Raw genomic sequence first — 23,198 nt, 5'->3', positions numbered from 1 at the left:
AAGTTATATTTTTCCATTTCTTTTTAAAGAATATAATTACATTAAATTTACTTACTTTTTAAATTAAGTGTTCAACTTTTCTGTTCACTAATCTAATTAATTTTTACAAGACAGACAAATTAGTATTAAACCAAATATTTAATTGTTGGATGTGTAGGGATACTTTTGGGACACTAACTTATTTAATTAATTAACTAAAAAATTTATTAAAAGGCTTAACTGCAAATTGTTTACACAGACAAAATATTTAGTTAATTAAATTAGCAGCTCAAACATCCCTATAAATCTGGAAATTACATATTTGGCTTAATATTAATAAATGGGTTAGATTGGAGGTCACATATGGCACATGCCAAATGTGGCACGTGGGATGATTTTCAGTGGCACTCTGATTGAATAGCAATGCAGTAAAAATTATATCTTAATTATTAATTACACATTTAAATGGAAGCCATAGTTCAGTGTAGGCCGTGACACGTTAAAAACAAATCTCTTGCTTGTATATTTATATTTACATTCCGTTTCGCCGTATGTGTTGCAGATGTGCTTCACATATAAGAACATAATTCAATTAAAAACTTAATAACAATTAACAAAATTATATATTTTTGAAGTTTATTATAACCAAATCAATTTTGATAATATAACAAAATTGGTAGATTGTTAGCATCCGGAATAACACTATAACTTAGGCTCGGCACAACGCCGCCGAAAGGTTGCCGACCTCCGGGCTAGACGATTTCTTACTTAAAGTATTAATCTATGATGCATATTTGTTTTTAAATTAAAACAATCATACATTTGTATTCTTTCTTAGTTTAGTTAAAATTTTATACTAAAAGATTATTATATTACAAAAAATATATCATTTTAAATACATTTAAGAGTTGCTGTCTCAGTCGGTTGTTATTATTTAGAGAGCTATGACCGTTATGGGAATGTCCGATAATGACCAGTTTAACGTGTTACAAGTCGTCGCTGGAATTTTACACATGGGAAATATCTCGTTTGAAGAACATGCTAATTTTGCTGTTGTTAGAGACGAAGCCTGTAAGTATTAGAACGTGTGTGCATATATTTTTATAAATTATAATATAAATTTAACATATTATAGACATTTTGACATATTGACACATTATATTATATGTTATAGTTATAGAATTTCCTGCATACTTATTTGGAGTGGATAAAGATCTGATTAAATCCAAATTAATAAGTAGAACAATGGATAGTAAATGGGGCGGTCGTACGGAGACTATTCAAATGCAGTTAAACGTAGAGCAGGCAATTTATACTAGAGATGCGTGGGCCAAAGGATTATATTCTCGTCTATTTGATTACATTGTTCAGGTAAGGAATTATTAAGATGATAATCTTGGTACAAGATGAATGGATGAGAACAAAGGAAGTGATATTTTATTTCTTCAATTATTCTATAATACTTACTTTAATTTATTCTTGTAAATAAACTTATAAGCTTTCATATAAATGAGAAAAGTATTATTATATTTATGGAAAGTTATATTAAAAAGATTTTTAACTGAAAAATATAACAAAATGGATTATATATTTCCATTTTTAATTCATTTCAATATATTTGTTGACAGTTGAAAAGTCAAGAAAAAATGTCAATTTATTAAGATAAATAAAAATGCTGCCATGGTGGAGTCAAAAAATCTACAAAACAATATGAAAAATGGATATTTAACAACTTGTCAACAAATGTCTCAAACACTTTTGGACATTTAAGACCACCTTTGGAGGAAGAAAGAACTAGTTCTTAAATACAAATTTCAAAAATAGTTTTAAACTTTTAAAAATTTACGATATAAGAACTAGTTTTTTTTTCTGAAGATGAGTATCAAGGTAATTACTGTTAATGTACAATTGAACTCGAATTTAGTGATCAAATGTAGACAAAAACTGCATTGACTACTTTGTGAGTGGGATGAAACATAAGCAACTCTATAAATCATTTATATCTAAGAGTGTATTGGTCTGCTGACACCTTTGTTATTAGTGCTTGGCACAAGAACCAAAACTGTCACATTTGGGATCCCAACTTTTCCGTTGGTCAGGAGACCCAAGTTAAAAAGACACACACAGGAGGAAATTATCAAAAACTCTTCCAAGTGATATGTGATGTAGTGTCCATGTGTTGTACAATATTATAAATAGTTTGTACATTATTGTGTAAATATTTTATGTAGATAAATATACAGTTATGTCTATAAGAGACCCGAGGAGAACAAAGTCGAGAGAAGGGCAGAGAAACTGCAAAAAGAGCTTTGAGGGAAAAACAACCCCTGGTAAATGAAAGAAGATTTTGCACATTTGAAACTTCAAAGCAGAATTTTATACTAATGATGCAAAAACAAGAAATAGTATTTTAACAAATTCTGGTGCATCTTCAGCATTTAAAAATGAGTTTATTATATCACTAACTTTTTAACTTTCAAAAAAACCAAGATCAATAATACATATGTTGTCAGTTTTATCCTCAACTATCTACAAATATATTGAATATTTCATTGTCCTTTATGGTATTTCTAGACATTCTATTTATAAAGAATATAACATAGATTAATATTGTATAATTTTGTGAATACAGTTTAATATAATTGGTAAAGGTTTCATTATAAAATATATTTTTAATAAATTACTTACGATTTTAAAAATAATAATTAATAAATGTAAAGCCATAATTAAAATAAAGTAAATTTTAATTGTATTTTTTACATTACTAGACAAGAATTTTAATAACTATTTGATAAAATTTTCAAACATTGATAAATTTTATCAACATTTGAATTTTCAGACTATAAATTCTGCCCTGCAGACAAATTTCAGCAATCTAACAGTAGGCATATTAGACATTTACGGCTTTGAAATATTTCACAAAAATGGATTCGAACAGTTCTGCATCAACTACGTTAACGAAAAGCTACAACAAATTTTTATAGAGCTTACTTTAAAAGCGGAACAGGTAAAATAATTTTTATATTGTTTAAAAAATATATATAATATATATATATTAATTAATTAACGAAAATTAAAACATATTGAAAAATTCTGTTTAATTTATTATTTTTAAACAGTTAGATATAAAAAAGTACTAAGTTTACACAATTATATCAAATATTTCTATAATAAAAAAAATCATCAATTCAATAATATTTCATTTGATATTAATTGCATATTCAAAGAAGAGAAATGAGGATACAGATTTAGAAAGAAAACAAATTTCTATCAAGAAAGTGATCTGTTCTTTTCAATTTTATATTAAATGCTATTCGGAAATGAATCTATTTTGATCTTCGTTTCTTTTTCAAATGGATATAATATTTTTATATTATCATTCATATCTTGATTATTATTTACTGAATAATTCTCTTCTCAATTTATTAATATTTTTTCAAAAACAACAGTAAAATTGTAGAATCATTTGGATGAATTTTGAAAGTTGAATAACATTATCATTTATTAAATTTTAAAGAAAAATTAACAAAAGTTAAACCATTTGATTCCAACATTTTCTTTGTGCATAACTTTTGTTAAAGTGTATTTTATTACCAAAATTCTCATACATTTTAAATCGAAAGAGAAAGGATACTAAATATGTATCATAATTCCAAAATTAGGTTTTTTTTTGTTAGATTAGTTAATACTGATTCTCATTCTTTATTTCAAAATAATTTTATCAATCAGTCATAATATCAATTTTGTGCAAAAACACTTTTGTAATATATGTAAACAGTAAAGTACAGTAAATCCTGGTTAGTTAGAATGTCAAAGAACGAAATAATCACGACTTTGAATTATCGAGTTTCGAATTATCCGAGATTTACGTATTTATGTACGATATGCCAAATGTCACGTAACTAATGTAATTTATTAAACAATTAGAATATGGCTATGTATACATATTACTATTTTCTTTAATTATTAATAATAATTATATGAAGGTAAAAAGCACATGTCCGGTGAGAACCTCGCAGGTCGTCGGACAGGTTTTATAAAAAGTAAAGCAGAATTTCTCAAAATGTAGCCCTAATTATTTTTAAATTGATCTAAGTAATAAGTCACCCAAATGTAGTAAGAGCCCTACAAATATCTCAGTCTGCTACTTGTAGCCAATCTTGTCATCCCAAAATCCAGTCATATTTTACAAAATAAGAGAAAAACAATAGTACGTGGGTATGGTGATACCCAAAAATATGTTATTGTAAAATCAAAGTCATATTGACCACATTGGAGTTGTTCTTGGTCAATTGTTCACTTATAGCATGGAGGCACTTCAATCTAAACAAACAAGTTAACGTATGCATATCACAGTTTGGACAGAATTTTCACTTGGAATTTCAAAGTGGCCATATTTTGAACTAACTGAATTCCTTAATCTTTTGTATAAGAAAGATTATATAATTTAGTATTTATCAATTATTAATTAACAATAATAGTTAATTAGCATTATAAGTTAATAAGGTTAATATAAGAGAAAATTTCTAAATGAGAATGAACTTAAAAATGTATCTGTAATAATTGTTATCATATAAAAGTTTACTCAGCAATTTTTATAAATTGCTAGGAAGAATATATTCAAGAAGGAATAAAATGGACTCCAATTGACTATTTTAATAATAAAATAGTCTGCGATTTGATAGAAAATAAATCTCCCCCCGGCATAATGAGCGTGCTAGATGACGTGTGTGCCACGATGCACGCCGTCAACGAAGGAACGGACGAACAATTGCAACAGGTAACAGGTTCGATCACTTTAATTAATTTAACGAATCTTCTATTATTTCTTTATACTATCAATTTTACTTTTAATCAAATTTTAACAAATTTTATATTAATATATGTGGATAATTTTGGTTATAGTTATTAAAGTTCGGTCATGCCATCCAAATAATCCAAAAAATAATTATCGTGCTCATATAAATATGCAAAATAAAATTATTTTAGAATTGGCAAACTAAAATAAATAAACTCCTTACGTTAATCAGTACGAAAAAGGACGATTTCTCGTCTTTGGATCGTCATTAGAAACCTTTTATCTCGTCGAACGTCATTCGAAAAATCATTAATCCCACCCGGTTCTGTTTATCGTTACTCGAGCGAATGTCTTTGAAAGCCATTCTATTCATTTAAGTTTGAATGGAAGATCCTAAAGACGGTCGTTCGAGCGAGAATCAACATAATCGAACGGGATCAAAAGTTTCCGGACGACGCTCGACACCGTACGAGGTCTCTAACGAGTCTCGTTTTTGGATCGTCGCTCTCAAAAATATTAATCAAAATGTTACGCTCCTTATAACTTATCTAGAAGTCTTTTGTATTTATTTAAATAAAGAAATTAGAGATATGTGATATCGGCATTCGGCTAACGAAGAAATATATCATTTAAAATTACACATGTTTTTTTTAAATTACTAGATTTCTTAGCCCACCAGTGGCCAACAAACTAATTTCTGAAAAAAATCAGATTTTTTTTATGAATGAAATTTTATTATTTATGTTTTTGTAAACATTTTTGGATGTTAATCACTCAATATTCATATCTGAAAGGGAATACATAAATAAAGAATACAATAGTTATTTTAGTAATCTGTTCTGCATGTTAGTGATTTTTTTTTCTGCCAAAAAAGTTTGATGTTTTCAGAAATTGCAGGATTTTCCAATGATGTGTTTTCTGACAAATTTGAAAATAGAAAATAGAAATTATCAATGACTATTAGTTCCTTTTATTAAATTAAATTATACTTGATTAATCAATTATAAATTAAGTATTTAATAATAATAATAATAATGTTTTGTGTAGAAATTGACAAAAGAATTTACTAGTCATCATCACTTTCAAAGTACAGGATGTGGATTCATCATTCAGCATTATGCTGGAAAGGTAAACTATTTCTAATTTAAAAATTAAATATTGTTACATAAATATGTTGTTTATAATTTAAGGAATTACTTCAAAATTACCAGTAATGAAATCTGCAGCTTTGTTGTTTATAAATTTTCAATACAAATTATGATTTATGATTCGTTTTTTTCTAGGAATAAAATTTATGAAGCATTATTAAACATTAGAAAAGCCTTACTGTCCTTAAAATTTATTATTATTTAAAGTCGTCTACGTGGACGTTATTTAAGGTCCTATTAATAAATAACGTCCACGTAGACGACTTTAAATAATAACATTATTAAACATTATTACAAAAAGTTAGATTTCTGATTTAAATTTTAAATTATAATTTAATTTTGTTTATTGGTTTCTTTTTGTGTTATCTACTTGTAAAAAAATGGCCATTTTATATTGCTTTTGGTCTAAATTTTTTATCAAGAATATAGAATGCAGTGGTAGTAAGGCTTTATCAGAAGAAATACAGGGGGGTGTAAAAGTAGGTACACAGTTATTATTATAGGAAAAAACATACAGGGAGAAAATAGGAAGAAAAATCATTTATTTATTATGTACAGATTACATGACAAATAAGGAATATGAACTAATAAAAGATGATAAAAATAATGATAATTAAGACCAAACATTTGTATTTCTCAGATTCTCAACTGTATATCTTCTTCCCTCTTTATAATCTTAATCTGCTCTATATAATATTAGTTTTTGCCAAGTAAGCATTAGGTTAATTTGATTATTATTTTTTTAATAACAATAGTTACATTAAAATAAAATTTCTATTAAAATTACACCGACCTTTTTATTTATGTTAATGCATTGTTTTTGAATGTATTTCACGTAATAAAATTTACGATATTTTGTTTTAAGTTATATATTAAATCTCGATAGCCGTGTAAATCAATTTATATTTTGCTAAATAGGTTTCGTACGACGTGGACGGTTTTAGCGAAAGAAATAGAGATTTATTATTTACCGACATTATTCAAGTCATGCAAACTAGTCAAAAGTAAGTGCTTTGTTTTATACAATTTAAAGGAAGCGAAGCAAAGTTAATTACGGTAATCAATTTTACTTCCAGTCCGTTCGTCGTAAAGTTGTTTCCCGAAGTCGTTAGCGGTACGGTTAGAAACAGGCCCACCACTGCCGGAAGTAAAATAAAGGCGAGTGTGATTCAAATTCTATACATAAGTGATTTGTTGAAAGTAAGAAATAAGAATAAAAAAAAGTTGAATTTTGATTTATTTTGTAGACTCAGGCAAATAAATTAGTAGAAGCATTAATGCAGTGTACTCCACATTATATTAGATGCATTAAACCTAATGAAACCAAAAAGCCACTTGACTGGGATGAAGAAAGGTAAAAATTTGACTAATATATTTTAGTAAATAGAAATGAAAACAAAGTTCTTATAATTGTTATGTTGATTGTGTTCCTATGGATACAAATGGACATTTTGTAAGACTAAAAAATTTTGTATTTAATTAATCTTCAATCTCTTAGCAAGATCTGTTACAAATTGTTCAAATTTTGTTTGTTTGATAAGATGTCGGATATATTAAGAATCGATCAATTTATTCGATAATGTACCAATTCCATTTCAAATTTTTTTGTTAAGTGATTTCTATTAGTTTCTTATACTTTGCCATTTTATTATTTCTAACTTCTACTTATATTATTTCTGTTAAACTAATGCATTTTCTTATGGTTTGTTATTTCAATAGGGTCAGGCATCAGGTAGAGTATCTCGGCCTGAAGGAAAACATCAGAGTTCGGAGAGCCGGTTTTTCCTACAGGCGCCGGTTCGAAAAATTTTTGAACAGGTAAGTGGATGACTTTTTAATGCATTTTAATGCGAATGCGAGACATTTAACATTTAAACAATTTTATGATCATTTTTATTTTTAAACTAAACAGATAATAGATACCAAAATATTTTTCGTATGGAGAAAAATTGTTAACTACAAAATTGTCATTTAAATTTCTAATTTGATATTCTTAAGGCTTGTCAGAATATATAAGTTTAAGTACTAATGTTGCTTTATAAATGAAAATATTAAATTTTAAACTTACAACCTGACTCGACGTGAAAATTTTATTTTGGGAATCTAATAAAATAAATTGTAAATAAAACAATAGATGTTATCAATTTAGTGCTTTTTTTTTATTAAGTACTAACAACAACAATGATACTGCACACCATTCATACCTGTTTTTGCAAATTAATATTTAATGGAAGAACGAACATTTTTAGCCTCTTTAGGGATCTTCATCAGAGGAGACCTGTTTTTTTACATCAAATAAGTTACTCTCTTGCCTGATGAAGGTCACTAAAAGTAGCTGAAAATGTTTGTTTCCATTAAATATTAATGTACAGGAATAAGTATGAATGGTGTGTTTTAATCAACCATTCCAGCTTTTGAGAGTGTTTAATAATAGCAAAAATTAAGTTGTCATTATTATATAGTAAATATCAAAAGAAAGTATTGGTCAGATGACCAAGTGATTAAGGTGTTGGCCTACCACTCCAGGGGATCTGGAAATGAATTTGGATGAATCAAAAATTCCTGGGAATTTTTTGGGTTCATTTGAAATGCTTCTTGGGTTCATCTGAAATGGGTCTTGTTCCTCGTCACCCGGTTGCTCCAACACGGACCCGGCCAGACCCGCAATACATTCGATAGAAGGGTCCATTAGTGTCCATGGGCAGAAAGAGGAAAAAGGGAGAGAAAATGTGTTAATATTAGAAATAAAGTATCAAGCCTGGCATTTATTCAGACCATGTCATTTTTTATTAAAATGAACCACATTACTTATACTGTATATACATATATTAATGTATTGTGCAATGCCGTAATAAATATTTGTTTATGTATTATCTTAACAATTTTCATTGTATAATTTGTTCTATTTCTCAGATATGCAATATTAACTAAAGAAACTTGGCCACAGTGGAGAGGCAATATCCAACAGGGTGTTGTTCATATACTTCAGAGTGTCAGAATGGAAAATGATCAGTATCAATTAGGAAAGACTAAGATATTTATTAAAGCACCTGAATCGGTACATAATGCTATATATTATATATTTATTATACATGTTATTTTCTTAAGTGAATTATATTTACTTGTTATCATTGAATCTCTGCTTTTGAGTAATATCTTTATTAGTCAAAATTTTCAAATTTTCTATCATTACCCTTAATACATTTTAATATTATATTAACTAATTATATATGATTTAGAACGTTTCTATAACTTACTTTTATAAAGATATTAAAACAATATTTTAGCTGTTTCTGTTAGAAGAAATGAGAGAGAGAAAATTTGACAATTACGCTCGCATTATCCAAAAAGCCTTCAGATTTTATTTTGCCAAGAAGCAACATGTGAAAATGAAAGAACAAGGTAAAATTACTTTTATAATTTTAGTTTGCAAATACTGTCTGTATTTAAATTTTGAACTATAAGGAGAACAAAAATGAGCAGTTATGACCTGACAAGCATAAAATACATTATTCACAATCACTATGCTGACACGAAGCATACAGAATGTATAAACTTAAGATATAATATTGCATTTAATCTATTTACAGTTTGCAGTATGATAGAAAAGAAGTCGGGATGCCTTAAAGGCACTCGACTCCTGTTGGGTTACTTTGGCACTCGTATTGTTTATGCCTCTACGAGCTGGCTACCAGCAATAGATTTTTTCTGTTGTGGGTGCTAGGATGTGAGGATGTTGCTAGCCATGTAAGTGCTAATTTAATGATCAAATGGGGAGTTTTGTACCTCTTTGTTTTGTCCAGATGGGTTTAGTATTTCTTATAATACTTTTTTAGGCCATTAAAGAATGGATTACCTCCAGTCATTCTAAGTGGTGGAGGTTAACTTTAGATTTAAAGCAGAGTAAGCATTTTGTTTAGCCAGATCTCTGGGCTGACTAAGGATTTCTTGGCTTTTGGCAGGAATTGTGTTTGCCTTTTCTTTGGTGTCACAACCGGCTTTGGTTGCAATCATAAATGTCTGTGCCGACCGAAGCTCTCCTTCTTGGCCTTTTGCCTTTGCGAAGACGCATAAACCGTGCCAACGGCTCCGCCCAGACGTGGACAAAGCAAGAGTGCCTACTCATAAGCTTGAGAAGGCCGTGCACACCCTTTTTACTCCACACTTGGAAGGATACCCTTACACCATCACTAGCCCAATGAAGCTTCTAGTCCCTCTACCCCTCCATTGAGCTCCTTCTTGCTTTCTGTGCACTCGGGGACATCTTATTTCGTATTGTCGGGGACCACACATTACACAACCAAGTGCTAGAAATGGCTCACTTAATTTGTTATAATTTGGTATTCCAGTTTAACCCCTATGGGTTGACACTGGAAATAGATCAATCTAACCCTTCTGAAGTACACTTTCTCGATGTAAATATTAAAGTGGAAAGCTCGGGCATCCATACTTTGGTATATCATAAACCTGGATCTACATCGTCGTACATTCCTGCTGGGTCCTGCAATCTGGTTACATACAAGACTGCTGCTTTTAGAGCCTTAATCAGAAGAGCCTTTACACATTCTTTTAACCTGGATGTTAGATACTGAACTAGCATATATAGTCTGCTTAGCTGCTGAACACAGGTATCACAAAGGTATACATAGGCTGATACAACATCATGAATGTATATATTCAGAAAACACAGTGAATTGGACCAGCCTGCTGATAACCAACCAGAAGACATAGAACAAATATCCATCACATACAACCTGTACTTAAGATCTCTATGCGCCAAGGTTGCCAGGAAGTGCCAGCTACATCTCGCTTTCAGGAGGTACCCTACTATTTTCAACATCCTATGTAATGGGAAGGACTCTCCTAACCCCAGCAGATGCCCCGGAATTTATAGTGTTCCTTTAAGGGATAGTAGGTGTGATAGGGACCTGATATATATAGGATCTACTAAACGATCCATGGGCATCAGCATACAAGAACATCAAGCAGATATTTGTCATGGGCGAACCTCCACGAGCCTCGCTACTTACGTAACCGATCTGGACATAGTAGCAGACTTCACCCAGGCAAATCTCCTCCATGATTCACCTCCCATTGAACACCTCAAATGGTTGGAGGCTATGTACAATCTTTAAATTCTCCATCACCAGCATGTACATAAATTTTAAAGAGATGGTTTTGTCATTGGCTTGGCAAGAGTTAATTCACAGCATACTCTAGTCACCCATTATACACGGACGGGCTGACGTGTTGCGCATGCGCGACCTGGTTTTTTGTAGATCCTTTCAAACCTACGATCGAACTTGTATTTAACGGCAATTGAACATCCATCTAGAAACGGTTTGGAACCCGATTCAGAGCGCAGAAGGGGTTCGAAAACGTTTGTTGATATTTATGCGTTATCACGTCGTAAAAGGTTCTGTGTATATAAATTTTTTGAACTTCAATGTTAATTTCCAATGTTAATCAACTAATTTGCTAGCCACTATGTAGCTATAACAAAATTTTTTCCAGTTACAGCATCTTGGTTATAGTTCTCTGGTCAATGCCTAGTGCTTAGACTAGTATATCTATATTTTAGAAATAATACTATTAGTGAAAATAGAAATAATTATTGTTAATTTTGCATAGCTCCAGAATATAAATATAAAATTAATTAAAATGATAATGTTTAGCGTGCAGTTTAGTTTTTGGGAAGAAGGAAAGAAGAAGATACAGTCTGAATAGAAATTTTATCGGCGATTACATAGGATTAGATCAACATCCAGGAATACGCAGTCTGTTGGGAAGAAGAGAGCACGTCGAATTTGCCGAAACGGTCAAAAAATACGACAGACGATTTAAAGTAAGTTAAATGATTTAAGTGCCCAAATTAATTATTAAAATAATTAAATTTTAATTAAAATTTAAATGATTTTTGTTAGATAAGCAAGAGAGATTTGATCATAACTGCAAAACATATTTATCTAATAGGAAGAGAAAAGGTATTTCGTGTTTTTTATAGATTTAATGGTTTAGCCTATAGAAAAGTAATCCTGATATTTTATAATAATTTCTAAAGAAAAGCACTTTGAAAACAAACGTTTCAATTTTATAGGGTTATCAAAACCAAGACTAATAATATATCGTAATTCATTCCCGATAATTATTAATATTAAGTATTAAATTATTATTAAATAGTTTTCTTTATAAATATTATAAATTTTTAATTATTTGACTGTGAGCATATTTTTTTGGAATCTACATGGTATTCTTTGTGATAATAAAATAAGATTGTGTTGTTGCATATGCATTGAATTGACAATACATAAATTATGATTTGCATTATGCCACGGATTGAATTTCAGGTGAAAAAGGGAGCCGACAAGGGTCAGGTGAAGGAAGTGATTAAGAGGAAAATTCATTTGGAAAATGTAATTCATATTGCAATGAGGTATGAAAAACTGAGTTTTCTATTAAAATATATACTGCGTATGTAAAATAATTTATAAAATATATATATTATATATTGAAATAAATTTATTTTAAATGAGCAATTATTTATTGACATTGTCACAATCTCGGGGTGCAATTTTTAATCATATTTTAAATTTATTTAAGTTAAAATATATGCTTTCTGCCTCAAATTAGTACTGTAGTGTCTTGCCCCTATACATCATACTTTTCTGTTAACAATGGAATGGGGTCATGCCAGTCATCTATCCAACTTTCGGGGGAAAATTTTTGAATCAAAATAACGTGACTTTCGGTTTGCATTTGAAGTTTGTATATAGTTAATCGAGGCCTCCTACCTCTAAGCTTTCCGTATCTGGTCTCGAATTTCATTTATCTAACACCGTTCTCGAGATTAAGGAAGGACAAACAGATGACGGTGGAAGTTTATAGATCTACAATTTTTCAAATTGCAGCCCAATGATATACATAGATGTTACTAATTAAAAATTTATATCAGATTGTGACCTACTTTCACAAGCTAAAAAGTACTGATATCTAGAGAATGTCTACTATACACATTTTTACTCATTTGTAAAAGTTTATCAACTCATTCTTGTAAGTTTTTTGTAAAATATGGTTTATTTATTGAATGATAATGACACTGAAACAAAAAATTAAACAGCATTTATCTTTTGTCAAAATAGTGTTTTATTTCCACTTGTCTCTCAGAAATTACAAGTTTTGCTCTGTTTCTGTGAATTTGTTTTGTACAAAATTGAAATTGTTTTGGACACACAAGCAATTTCTGAAATGAGCTGGCTACAGTTGTTGATACAAAGAGCCTTCCATTCTCTTGCATTCATCATTCTGTACCTTCACGAGTTATTTTTTTTCCTGTTCTCTGATTACAAACAAAAATGGTGACACATCATTTTAAGCAAAGCACTACAGACCCATAGTAAATTTGTCTGTGAAAATTGCAAATATTTTTTGTTTTAATAAGCAGTTCCGTTTATGATGGGCCAGCCAATTTCAATTGACTCGTTGACATCTGTATAATCACATAGGTGATTATGTGATACAATATAATTTTTTCTGTAACAATAAACATTTGTTTAGTCATTCAGTCATTTTTGAACTATTTGAAATTTAATTCCTTTATGCAGTTCTTTCTTTCATGAAGAAATGCATCAAGTTTATTTTTTAATATAGATAATCTATAATAAACAACATTGTTCTAGCACCCTGTATATCTGATAATAAATATAGAATTTACTGTCGAGATGTCGGTCGATAATTTGCTTTTAAATTTTTAGTTAAAATTTATCACCTGCACTTGATATCTTGTCTATTCTCCTACCCATACTACCATTACAGATGTTATGAAAACTGAGGTAAATAATTTTTTGGTCAGTATCTGAACCATACAGGAATTCCTGTAGTATATTTTATGGTGTATGGTATTTTTTACAATTGAAAGTACTTGAAAAATTAAAAAATTATTGAGTTACATTTACATATTCCTATATTTTATTACTCTACTTGAATTTCTTGGATTTTTTTTTTTAATGGATTTAGCTAAATGGAGAGAGAATGGAATTTGCTGTGCACTCCTGTTTGCTATACAGTTCACAATTTAATTTACACTCGTTACAGATTATACATTACATGTTGTTATGCAAAATTACTCATTGATGTTAACATGAATGTAAGTCAATTGTGAGAATCACCATTTTCACAACTTCTGGGGAAAAAACAAACTCTGGCCTAGAAGTTTTGCATTCTTTGTTTTTGTAATATATGAAATTATAATTATATTTTTTTAATATCTAATTGTTAAAATATTTTTATAGGCATTTGAGAAAATAACATACAAATCATGTATTTTCATTTGTTTGGTTCCAAACTATTCCAATAAGTAATTGATTATACATCATTGACCAATAAATGTATGTCCTCTTTTTATCTTTTGTGTTTTAAAAATTCTCATGATGTAGGATAGATATAATTTCTCACAGAAATACTGTCTCAACAAAACTAATGTTTATGAAAATAAATCAACAAAGCCTTTATGTATAATGATTCTATTTTATATTTTTGTGTAATATAGTAGGCAAATAGATACTCACAACTGTCATAAATAATTGGACTATAATTTGGAAATATTAATATTAATATCTCCAAATTATAGCCCGATTATTTGTGGCAGTTGTGGGTGTCTATTTGCTATGCTATGCGTCGGGTTTCGGTCGGTGTTTATATAAATATAGTAGGCATTAGTTATATCGAATGGCAAATTTAACCACCTACAAATGTATTATCTCCAAATGTTTATATGTATTTTTGCAGTTAAGCCCCTTAATTCAATTCTGTAAAGTACATCAGACTGATATACAATTAAATAACTATCTTCGTTCAAGACACGCACACACAGACAGACAAATTATATATATATATGGCTCCAATAAACTTTGAAATATGCAGACATAATGGGTTGATTTACTTGATCCATTCAACTTATCATCAATAACTAATCCAAAATATTTGTTTTCTTTAAAAATTAAGGAAAACGTTGAACTGGCTGTGTCAAAAACTTACAATAAGTCTAGGGAAACTGTCGTTACACAGTTTGATTTATCTAATTGCCATATAATGTTGTTATAAAAGCATATAATTGATGTTAATGCATCCTTATAGCATTGAAATATATAACTATACTGATGGTTTATCAGTTGTTAAAACAAAATGTTACAAATTAGTTCTTAACTACTCTCTAGATTGAGGGAAAAATATTTGTAGGGGCAAATTGGGTTACAAAATTATTGAGTCATTTCACCCACATAATGCTATCTATAAATGTTCTGTTGGAGAAACCTGAATGGTCAGATGAGAGATGTAGTTGATAAATTTGTTTATTTTCAAATGATTAGTAAACAGAATCAAATTAATTAACGACCAAGGATTCCCTAGACTTGCAACCGAGTAACATATATTGGTTTGTAACCTTTTGTATTTCTTGTTGTTTTGTATCTATTATCATTTACTTTTAAGAAAATAAATAATTTTGCTAATATATTGCATGTTGTGAATATTTAGTAAACACCAAGATGACTTTGTAGTGATACATGTGAAAAATGAATACGACAGTCTGATCGAATGCGTCTTCAAGACAGAATTTGTCACAGTTCTTAATAAAAAATACCAGGAATGCTGTCACAGACCTCTCACTCTTCATTTCAGTGATAAGTAAGTTCTTAATTTTTTTTATAAGACCTAAATATTGAATTTTTTTAACACTTAACAAATTTATTCTTTCCTCCATAATTTGTAAGCATTAAGATGTTTTCAAATAATCAAATGCTGATCTTCTTTGAAAATACATCAAATCTCCATAAATACTGTAGTATTTTTATTTTGAAACAAATATTTTTAAACCTGGTTTGCTTGCCTGGTGACAAATCAAACAATACACATTATTTACACGATAATGTGTAAGTAAATATAGAAAACAATTATATTTGTCACACTTTTAATATTAAATGACGTAGAATTAATTGTTAAAAGTGTGTTGTCGACGAAATATTTTTATCGAGTGTAGGTGATCCTCTATCACCACAGGTCCTTTTCTAAAGAAAAACCTTCAAACAAGGAGGATTTGAAACTTTTGTTTAATTCTCCAAGCCAATAACAAACCTTCTCCTAACCCTTACAACCTTCCAAATCGCCGTTCCGTTTTTCCATTCCAAATTTTTCTCATAATCCTTTTTTGAAATTTTAAACTTTTCTTTTTAACATTCTTTTTAAATTTAAACGTCAGCATCTTAGAACAATACATAAATTAATGTATAAATATAAATTTGACAAAATATATGCTATAGAGTAACATATGTATGTATATATATATAATATGCATATACATAACACGGGTCACCTTGGAGAGGAAGTGAGTGGGTCTGATATCACTACATCAACGATATAGTTTTATGTAGTACTATGGCCAGAGGGGCAATTTTTATGGGTTTTACATGTTGAGGAAGAGAAGACCCTCAAAGTAAAACTCGACTCTGTTCGAGGTATGTAAAAAGGACAAATTACAAAGACTTAAAAAATATGAGTCTCTCTTCTACACTTCTAAGTTTTTAATTGGATTTTCATCCCAGATATTTTATTGGAATTAACTGTTAAGATATCTGTTTTTGGCATGTTCTGCATATTTATTTTATTTTCTTATTTGGCTAAAAATAGAATATAGTTTTAATGTGTTAATATGTAGTAATATATTACATAGTTATTCAATGTACATAAACGCTCATGCCAAATTTAAATTTATAAATAGTGGGAATGTAGTCCCACAAAGTGGTATTTTTCAAACTAATGCTTCTGGCTCGCGTGCCTTGTCTTCTCCACTGCAACCCTGCTTAAGTTTAAAAGCAAATGTGGCGAAAAAAGAATGTCGCCGGCAGTCGATCGCACGACAAAAACGTGCAAGTCGGATTCAAATACTAGGCTACAACTAGCCATGCAACGAGGAGGAATAAAATTTAATATTTTTGTTCAGCTTTTTCTCTATAAATTGAATGTCAATGGTTTATATATAGCTTGTGTACGAGTGCCTGTCTGTACTGGTACGAGGCTTGTGTTATTAGTGGTCTTGGAAAACCACTCAAATTTCTGGCTGCATTCCAGATGGAAACAAAGCAAAATTAAATTTTTGATGCCAGATTCATTTTTGGGATATTGTGTCATGGTATTTAAAAGCAAACATTTCAAATAGGTAAACGAAAAATTTATTTTTTATAAACTAAAATAGGTTGGAATTCAGAGTGAAAAAAGAAGGTTTCGGAGGAGGTGCCGTGAAACACGTGACGGTGGTTACCAGTGGAGGCGATAAACACACTACGAAAATATCGGGCAAAACCTTGATTGTTTCCATCGGAGCAGGACTCCCAGTGGATTCTAGTGAGTAGAAAATGTATTTTCTAATATTTGTCAACGTAAGTTAAGAGTGCTCGTCAAAGAATGGCGACATTTTTACGTAATATATTTAGCACAATTTCGACAAACTTGCATTCGGTTAATTAAGTATTTGTCGTAGTTAGTAAATTAACATAATTAGAATTAGACTTCCGACACGCCAAAATTATTACGGGAATGAGTGTAGCGAAATGCAAATTTTAATTTAAGAGTTAAGTACTAGTCAGTAATAATCATAGAGTTGGCAATAATTTGAACACACACATTTGTGCTCCCAAATTGTCAATGTAAATTAGTTTGAATAACAGAAAATTATTTTGTTAAATATATTTTTTCACTAAGCAATGTAAGTCCTTTTTTTAATCTTCGGCTCGAAGAGGACAAATACATTTTTCTTACGATTTACTTAATGTAGGACCCGGAACCAAACAGTTTTCTCGAACAAATATAACAAAACACAAGGTCGACGGCACAGATCCTTGGAACAAGAATGCCGTTTCGACTGCCAGACGAGCTCCCCAACCTCCCCGGTCGCAGCCTCCTCGCGTTCCAGTAATGCAAACTGGTAAGTCATTAAAAATATAATTAAATATTTTAAACAGTCAAATGAATTTTAAATGTTTAAACATGATTTTTTTATTAGCATTAACTTTAATTGAGTCTTCGCTATTAAGTAATAAGACCAAATTATTCAATTACCATGATTTTTCCAATATTAAATTGTTGAACAACTGCTTGCAGGAAGTATTACTTCTTGCAAAGCAAAAGAACCTATTAGATTAACCTTTTCTGGGCTGCTTTCCATAAGTTGAGGTTGTTGAATGGTGCTTTCCACTTCATAAAAAAAACATTATTTTGTACCAAAATTTAAAGAAAGTACAGTAAGACCCTGCTTAACACTGCCTCGACATAACGCGGTCTGCTCGAAGCCTAAAAAAGCTCAAAATTTATGCCGATATAAATTATTGCGGCATTTTGTTGATTTGTATATAATAGTTATTTACGAAGAGGAACCAATCGGAAAAAGGTGGCAAAAAGATGTACTTTCTTTAAATCTATGTTTGGTGCAATTTTGGAAAAAATATAACATCAAGGATGCCATAGGAAATATCATCTTGACTTGGCAAGAATTAACTGATAAATGCACAAACGAAGTGTGGAAGAAGTTATGGCTGAAGGTATCCAAGAAATCTCAACAAGAAGAGCCTTATTGCTGTATTGTTAGGTTGACCAAACTTAACCTAATGATACAGCAGGACTAGGAGATGTAGACGAGCGGGATTTGAGGAGTTACTGCAGGTTTCTGGTGAGAGCCTTACCAACGACGATCTTCGAGAACTGGCCGAACGAGGAATTTGTGTAGAACTGGAAAATAGAGATTCTGAAAATGAAGAACCCAAAAAATTTCTCTAGAGATTTCCTTAGTAAAAGTTCGGTAACGATAATCAAAATCGTCGATCAAACCGTAGCGAACGATCCAGATTTTGAAAGGAGTGCAAAGGCAAGACGAGGCGTTTTGGATGCAATATTGTGCTACCGACATTTGCTTAAGGAAAGAAAAAAAAGACAAATGAAACTTCACAACTTTCCTGAAATTCTTGTTTTTTTGCAATAAAGTCAGGACCTTCATCACAAAACATCAACTTTACATTTCTGTGTGCATACGTTTATGTGTTATTTAACATTTATTATTATATTAATTTGTATAATAATATCTTAAAATTAACGTAAAATTTGTTTATTTTTGGTTGTGTGTTCCCCTATCCCTATTTACTATGTTGAAAAAGCATTAAATGAGGTCATTTTATTTAGTGCTTTGTCATCTAGGAACTCATCCCCCGTGTTAAGAGGGCTCTTACCGTATATATATATATATTATTCATCTCGGGGTGTATTTACGTTATCTACTTACACTAGAATAACAAGCAAAACTTTATTTTCTCTTTCTATGAAGAAAAGATAGGGCAGAAACTGAGCAACTAGTGTGGGGAGTATGCAGAGAATCAGCAACAACAAAGCAAATGTCTATTTAATTTCGGCCAAATGGTTACTAATGAATTTTGTTTCTTTTGAAATATGCCAAATTCTATTTTGACACCGTATGTATATTTCCAAAGATTCTGCATAAAAAAAGATACCATCCATATGGAAAAATGCAAGTTTTGTTCCAGATTTCAAACCTATAAAAAAAATACAATGAAATATTTTGTTTAAACACACCTTAATTTTAGTTAATCAGAAGAGGGACAATTGTAATTTTTTTTACTCAAATTAAATACCAAAATACCTATGGCTTTTAACAGTGAATATCAGAAAGAAATCCAAAGTAATGCATTTGTACAGACAAACTGTTGAATTTCAAAACATTTGGAAGAAGTATACTTTGATCTCGGGATAAAACTGGAACAAAAGATCGATCTCTGCTACGTACTTTTGTACAAATTATAAAATTTACTTTAATGCAGCAGCCTTAAAAGCAGATTCTAAGAATTAGCATTTAAGAGACAAATTTATTGGAACCTGTTACGTTATAAGAAAATATGATGCCACTCCAAACCGTTTATATGGGAAGAATCTCTTATACCTACCTGCCCATCAAACAAAAAGAGAAGTTGCAAAGAATTTGGGTGATCGAGCATAAGGAGTCCAACTCGACACCCCCAATGTTATGTGGAGGAAAGACAAGAATTGCTGAAGAACCAATTAAGAATAAATGACTTAATGATTATTAAGTAATATAAATAAATATTAAATTTCTTAAGATTGTTAGTTTTAAGTTTTATAATTAAAATACTAATGCAATTTTAGTAAGACGTTAACTGATTTTTAAATTTTAGCAAGTTTAACGGAGAGAGTTCCCACGCAACCGAAGGAAGTTCGGAGGACGCAGAACGTGCAGAACGTAAATTTGAGTGTCGGAACGGACTCTGGGTAAGATAAATTTTTACCGATTTACAAATTCGTTCTTTAAATATTTTAAAGAGTTCTCGTAACGAGAGTTTTGTAATTTTGCCAAGAAGAGAACGGCACGTTTACGTTCTTCTCGACATTAAGTTTGATTTGAAAACACACATATTACTATTTTAAAGAAACAAAAATACCTGCGTAACTTAATGTAACTTAAAATTCACAAGTGCATAATAAACTTTGTACAAATGACTGAAAATTCTTAAAAACTATAAGAGAGTATTTCTTTTGGCACGAAATATTTCTAGTATAATTTTTTGCATACAATGTTTGAATATCAACTCGACTAAAAGATTCAAAACGATCTCTGCACTACGAACTGTCCGGTAACAGATTTCGACGATAAAAAACACGCCTTTAACAATCCAGCAAATAAAATTTACTAAAACAAAAATGTTTTCAATTGTTTTAACCAATCTTCCTCAGTTACAATAAAATAGAACGTAAATTTAAAAATAAATGAAAATCAGAATTTTGAAATAAATATATAAATAAATAACTGAAATTGTAGTTGTGCACAATAAAATAAAACAAATAAATGGCAATCTTTCTCAATAAAATTCATCTTCATAAAGACATGTGGTAGCCAATGTGTCTGCGTCCCTATGGTTGATGCAACCGGTTCTTTTGTGTGCTTTAAAAAGTCTCCAATCTTTCAAGATATTTCTTCATTTTCAGAAACATCATAAGCAAATTGTGCCAATGGCTACAATGAAGTAACAGTTCTGATGAAGGCAGATAAATCGAAGGGAGTGGTATTACTAAAACAGAGAAATTACATGAATATATTACAAACACAGAATGTCAGCCGGCACCCGTCGATTTTTTAGAAACAATACAGCAAAGAGTTAAAAGGTTCACCTCCATTCCCCTGGCACGACTTTTACACGTGCAAAGCTCCTGGTCCGAGCACCAAAAACACCGAGAATTTTCGCATTCGCCAAAACTCGCAAAACCGGGAAACCAAATACGTCCCACGATCGAGAAATGTAATTCTCCAACATATCACATTCTTCCATGCTAAAGCTCCTTACCATCCACTTTCAATTAACAAGTCACTGCAGCTTATAGAAAGTCTCAAGGCTATTTCTCTAATAGACAATGAATATATGACAGTCTTAGACTTCAAATCGATGTATCGTTCTATAAAAATACCTCCTTGTTTTTGTGCAATAAGAGATTTCTTGTTTGCTAACGTTGAAGAAATGCCAAAACATCACAATCAGATACTAGAACTTGCACACCTGGTATGTTATACATCATTCTTTGAATTTGAGAACAAGGTATATTTACAAGAAAGAGGTATACCTATGGGCAGTCCCACATCGACGATTCTTTGAGTTGGTATTGCGACAATTGGAAAACAACATTCTATCAAATTTCAACACATTATTTTACACGCTAGATATGTGGACAATATATTCATCCTATGGCAGAGAAAACCAAACCTATAGCAATTTTTGGAAGCGATCAATAACCCCTACGGATTATTCCTACAATTAGACCAGGAGAGTGAAACTATTGTAAATTCTTTGGACATTTCCGTTGCTTGCAAACATGGAGAAATTTGGACCAACGTATACAGAAAACCACGTTTTCGACCCATTTTAATTCCACATAACTCTGTCGATCCTCTTCGCATCAAATTGGCAACCTTTAGATCCTGGCTAAGAAGGGCTTATATGCATTGTATAAGCACAAATGACACAGTAACAGAGCTGGATTACATCTTAAGGATTGCAGAACAACAAGGATACTTGATGGAAAGGATAAAGAAATTAATCACAACCTTTCAAGCAACAAAACATCATACCTCATTGGATCAAAAACAAAGGGTAGTTTTAAATTATATCCCATTTTTAAGAGGAATACATAAGAAGGCAGCCAAGGCTAATAATCTTCAAGTGGTATATCGACGCAACCCTACGGTTTTCAGAATTTTAAGGAACGATAAAAAACAACGTAACTGTAATTCGGCCACAGGAATCTACTCCATCCCATTAAACACCCAGTATTTCGAATCTAAACTAATCTGTGGGTTCCACGATGCGCAACTTACAACAATGACTCAAGGAGCATAAATATACAATTGCTAAGAAGCTTGATAACACTACACTATCAGCTTATGCACGGCAACAGGACATTCGTGTCCAATGGGAACAAGCATCAATTATCAAACCAACAACAAATATACACGATGAAATATCTTGAAAGATAAGAGATTTTTAAAGCACACAAAAGAACCAGTTGCATCAACCATAGAGACGTAGACACATTAGCTACTGCATGGTGGTCTTTTTATGAAGATTCATTTTATTAAAAGACATTTTTATTTTTAGTAAGCTTTAATTTATAACTAGCTTTTGGGAAATTATGTAAATTAAAGCTACTTTCCACAATGATCAAAAATAATTACAGTAATTGAACAATGTACGGTTTACATACAGTAAATTTACTTAATACCAAATATTAAAAACTGATTACAATTATTCTATGCAATTTTATAGATTTGTTGTAAAATGGAATTTAAATGGTGATTTTAAATTAATGTTTTCTATTAATTGTACACATTGCTCTGAAATGTGCACAAAGTAAAACACACATGGAACATAACAAAAGGGATGGAATGTAAAACATAGGATATATCAAACAAATGTAAGAAATAAAGACTAATAGACACTTCACAAACGAAAAGTGATGATCTGAGTTGTATCTTCTAAACTTCTTAAAATTCCAAAAATTACTGCTAAGATGCGCACTAACATAAAATGGAATTGTATTCTACAACCGCCTATGACTGGTCAAGTGATCAATTGTCAGGCAGCAAATTATACAAGCCTGCACATTAATGTGCAGGCTCGTATTCTAGAGGGCTGTGGTTAAGCATACACTAAAGC

General features: G+C 30.6%; 1 protein-coding gene across 1 annotated transcript in view; it reads left to right on the top strand.

Moving 5' to 3' along the window:
- Window positions 1-23,198, top strand: part of LOC136979743 (unconventional myosin-Ie-like) — a 37,362-nt gene that overhangs the window by 10,954 nt on the left and 3,210 nt on the right. Inside the window, exons 10-27 of the mRNA XM_067275766.1 lie at window positions 918-1,050; window positions 1,154-1,350; window positions 2,819-2,986; window positions 4,589-4,759; window positions 5,825-5,905; window positions 6,844-6,929; window positions 7,002-7,083; window positions 7,173-7,279; window positions 7,645-7,743; window positions 8,839-8,983; window positions 9,213-9,327; window positions 11,601-11,770; window positions 11,850-11,909; window positions 12,273-12,358; window positions 15,457-15,606; window positions 17,171-17,319; window positions 17,750-17,899; window positions 20,172-20,265. Coding sequence (XP_067131867.1) covers window positions 918-1,050; window positions 1,154-1,350; window positions 2,819-2,986; window positions 4,589-4,759; window positions 5,825-5,905; window positions 6,844-6,929; window positions 7,002-7,083; window positions 7,173-7,279; window positions 7,645-7,743; window positions 8,839-8,983; window positions 9,213-9,327; window positions 11,601-11,770; window positions 11,850-11,909; window positions 12,273-12,358; window positions 15,457-15,606; window positions 17,171-17,319; window positions 17,750-17,899; window positions 20,172-20,265 — 2,243 coding nt within the window. The remainder of the gene's footprint in view (window positions 1-917; window positions 1,051-1,153; window positions 1,351-2,818; window positions 2,987-4,588; window positions 4,760-5,824; window positions 5,906-6,843; window positions 6,930-7,001; window positions 7,084-7,172; window positions 7,280-7,644; window positions 7,744-8,838; window positions 8,984-9,212; window positions 9,328-11,600; window positions 11,771-11,849; window positions 11,910-12,272; window positions 12,359-15,456; window positions 15,607-17,170; window positions 17,320-17,749; window positions 17,900-20,171; window positions 20,266-23,198) is intronic.

This window comes from Centruroides vittatus, unplaced genomic scaffold (assembly GCF_030686945.1).
Source record: "Centruroides vittatus isolate TY-2023 unplaced genomic scaffold, ASM3068694v2 contig_634, whole genome shotgun sequence".
In the NCBI taxonomy this organism is placed as follows: Eukaryota; Metazoa; Arthropoda; class Arachnida; order Scorpiones; family Buthidae; genus Centruroides; species Centruroides vittatus.
Note: the sequence above shows the minus strand (reverse complement) of the source record. Positions and strands in the feature narration are given on the sequence as shown.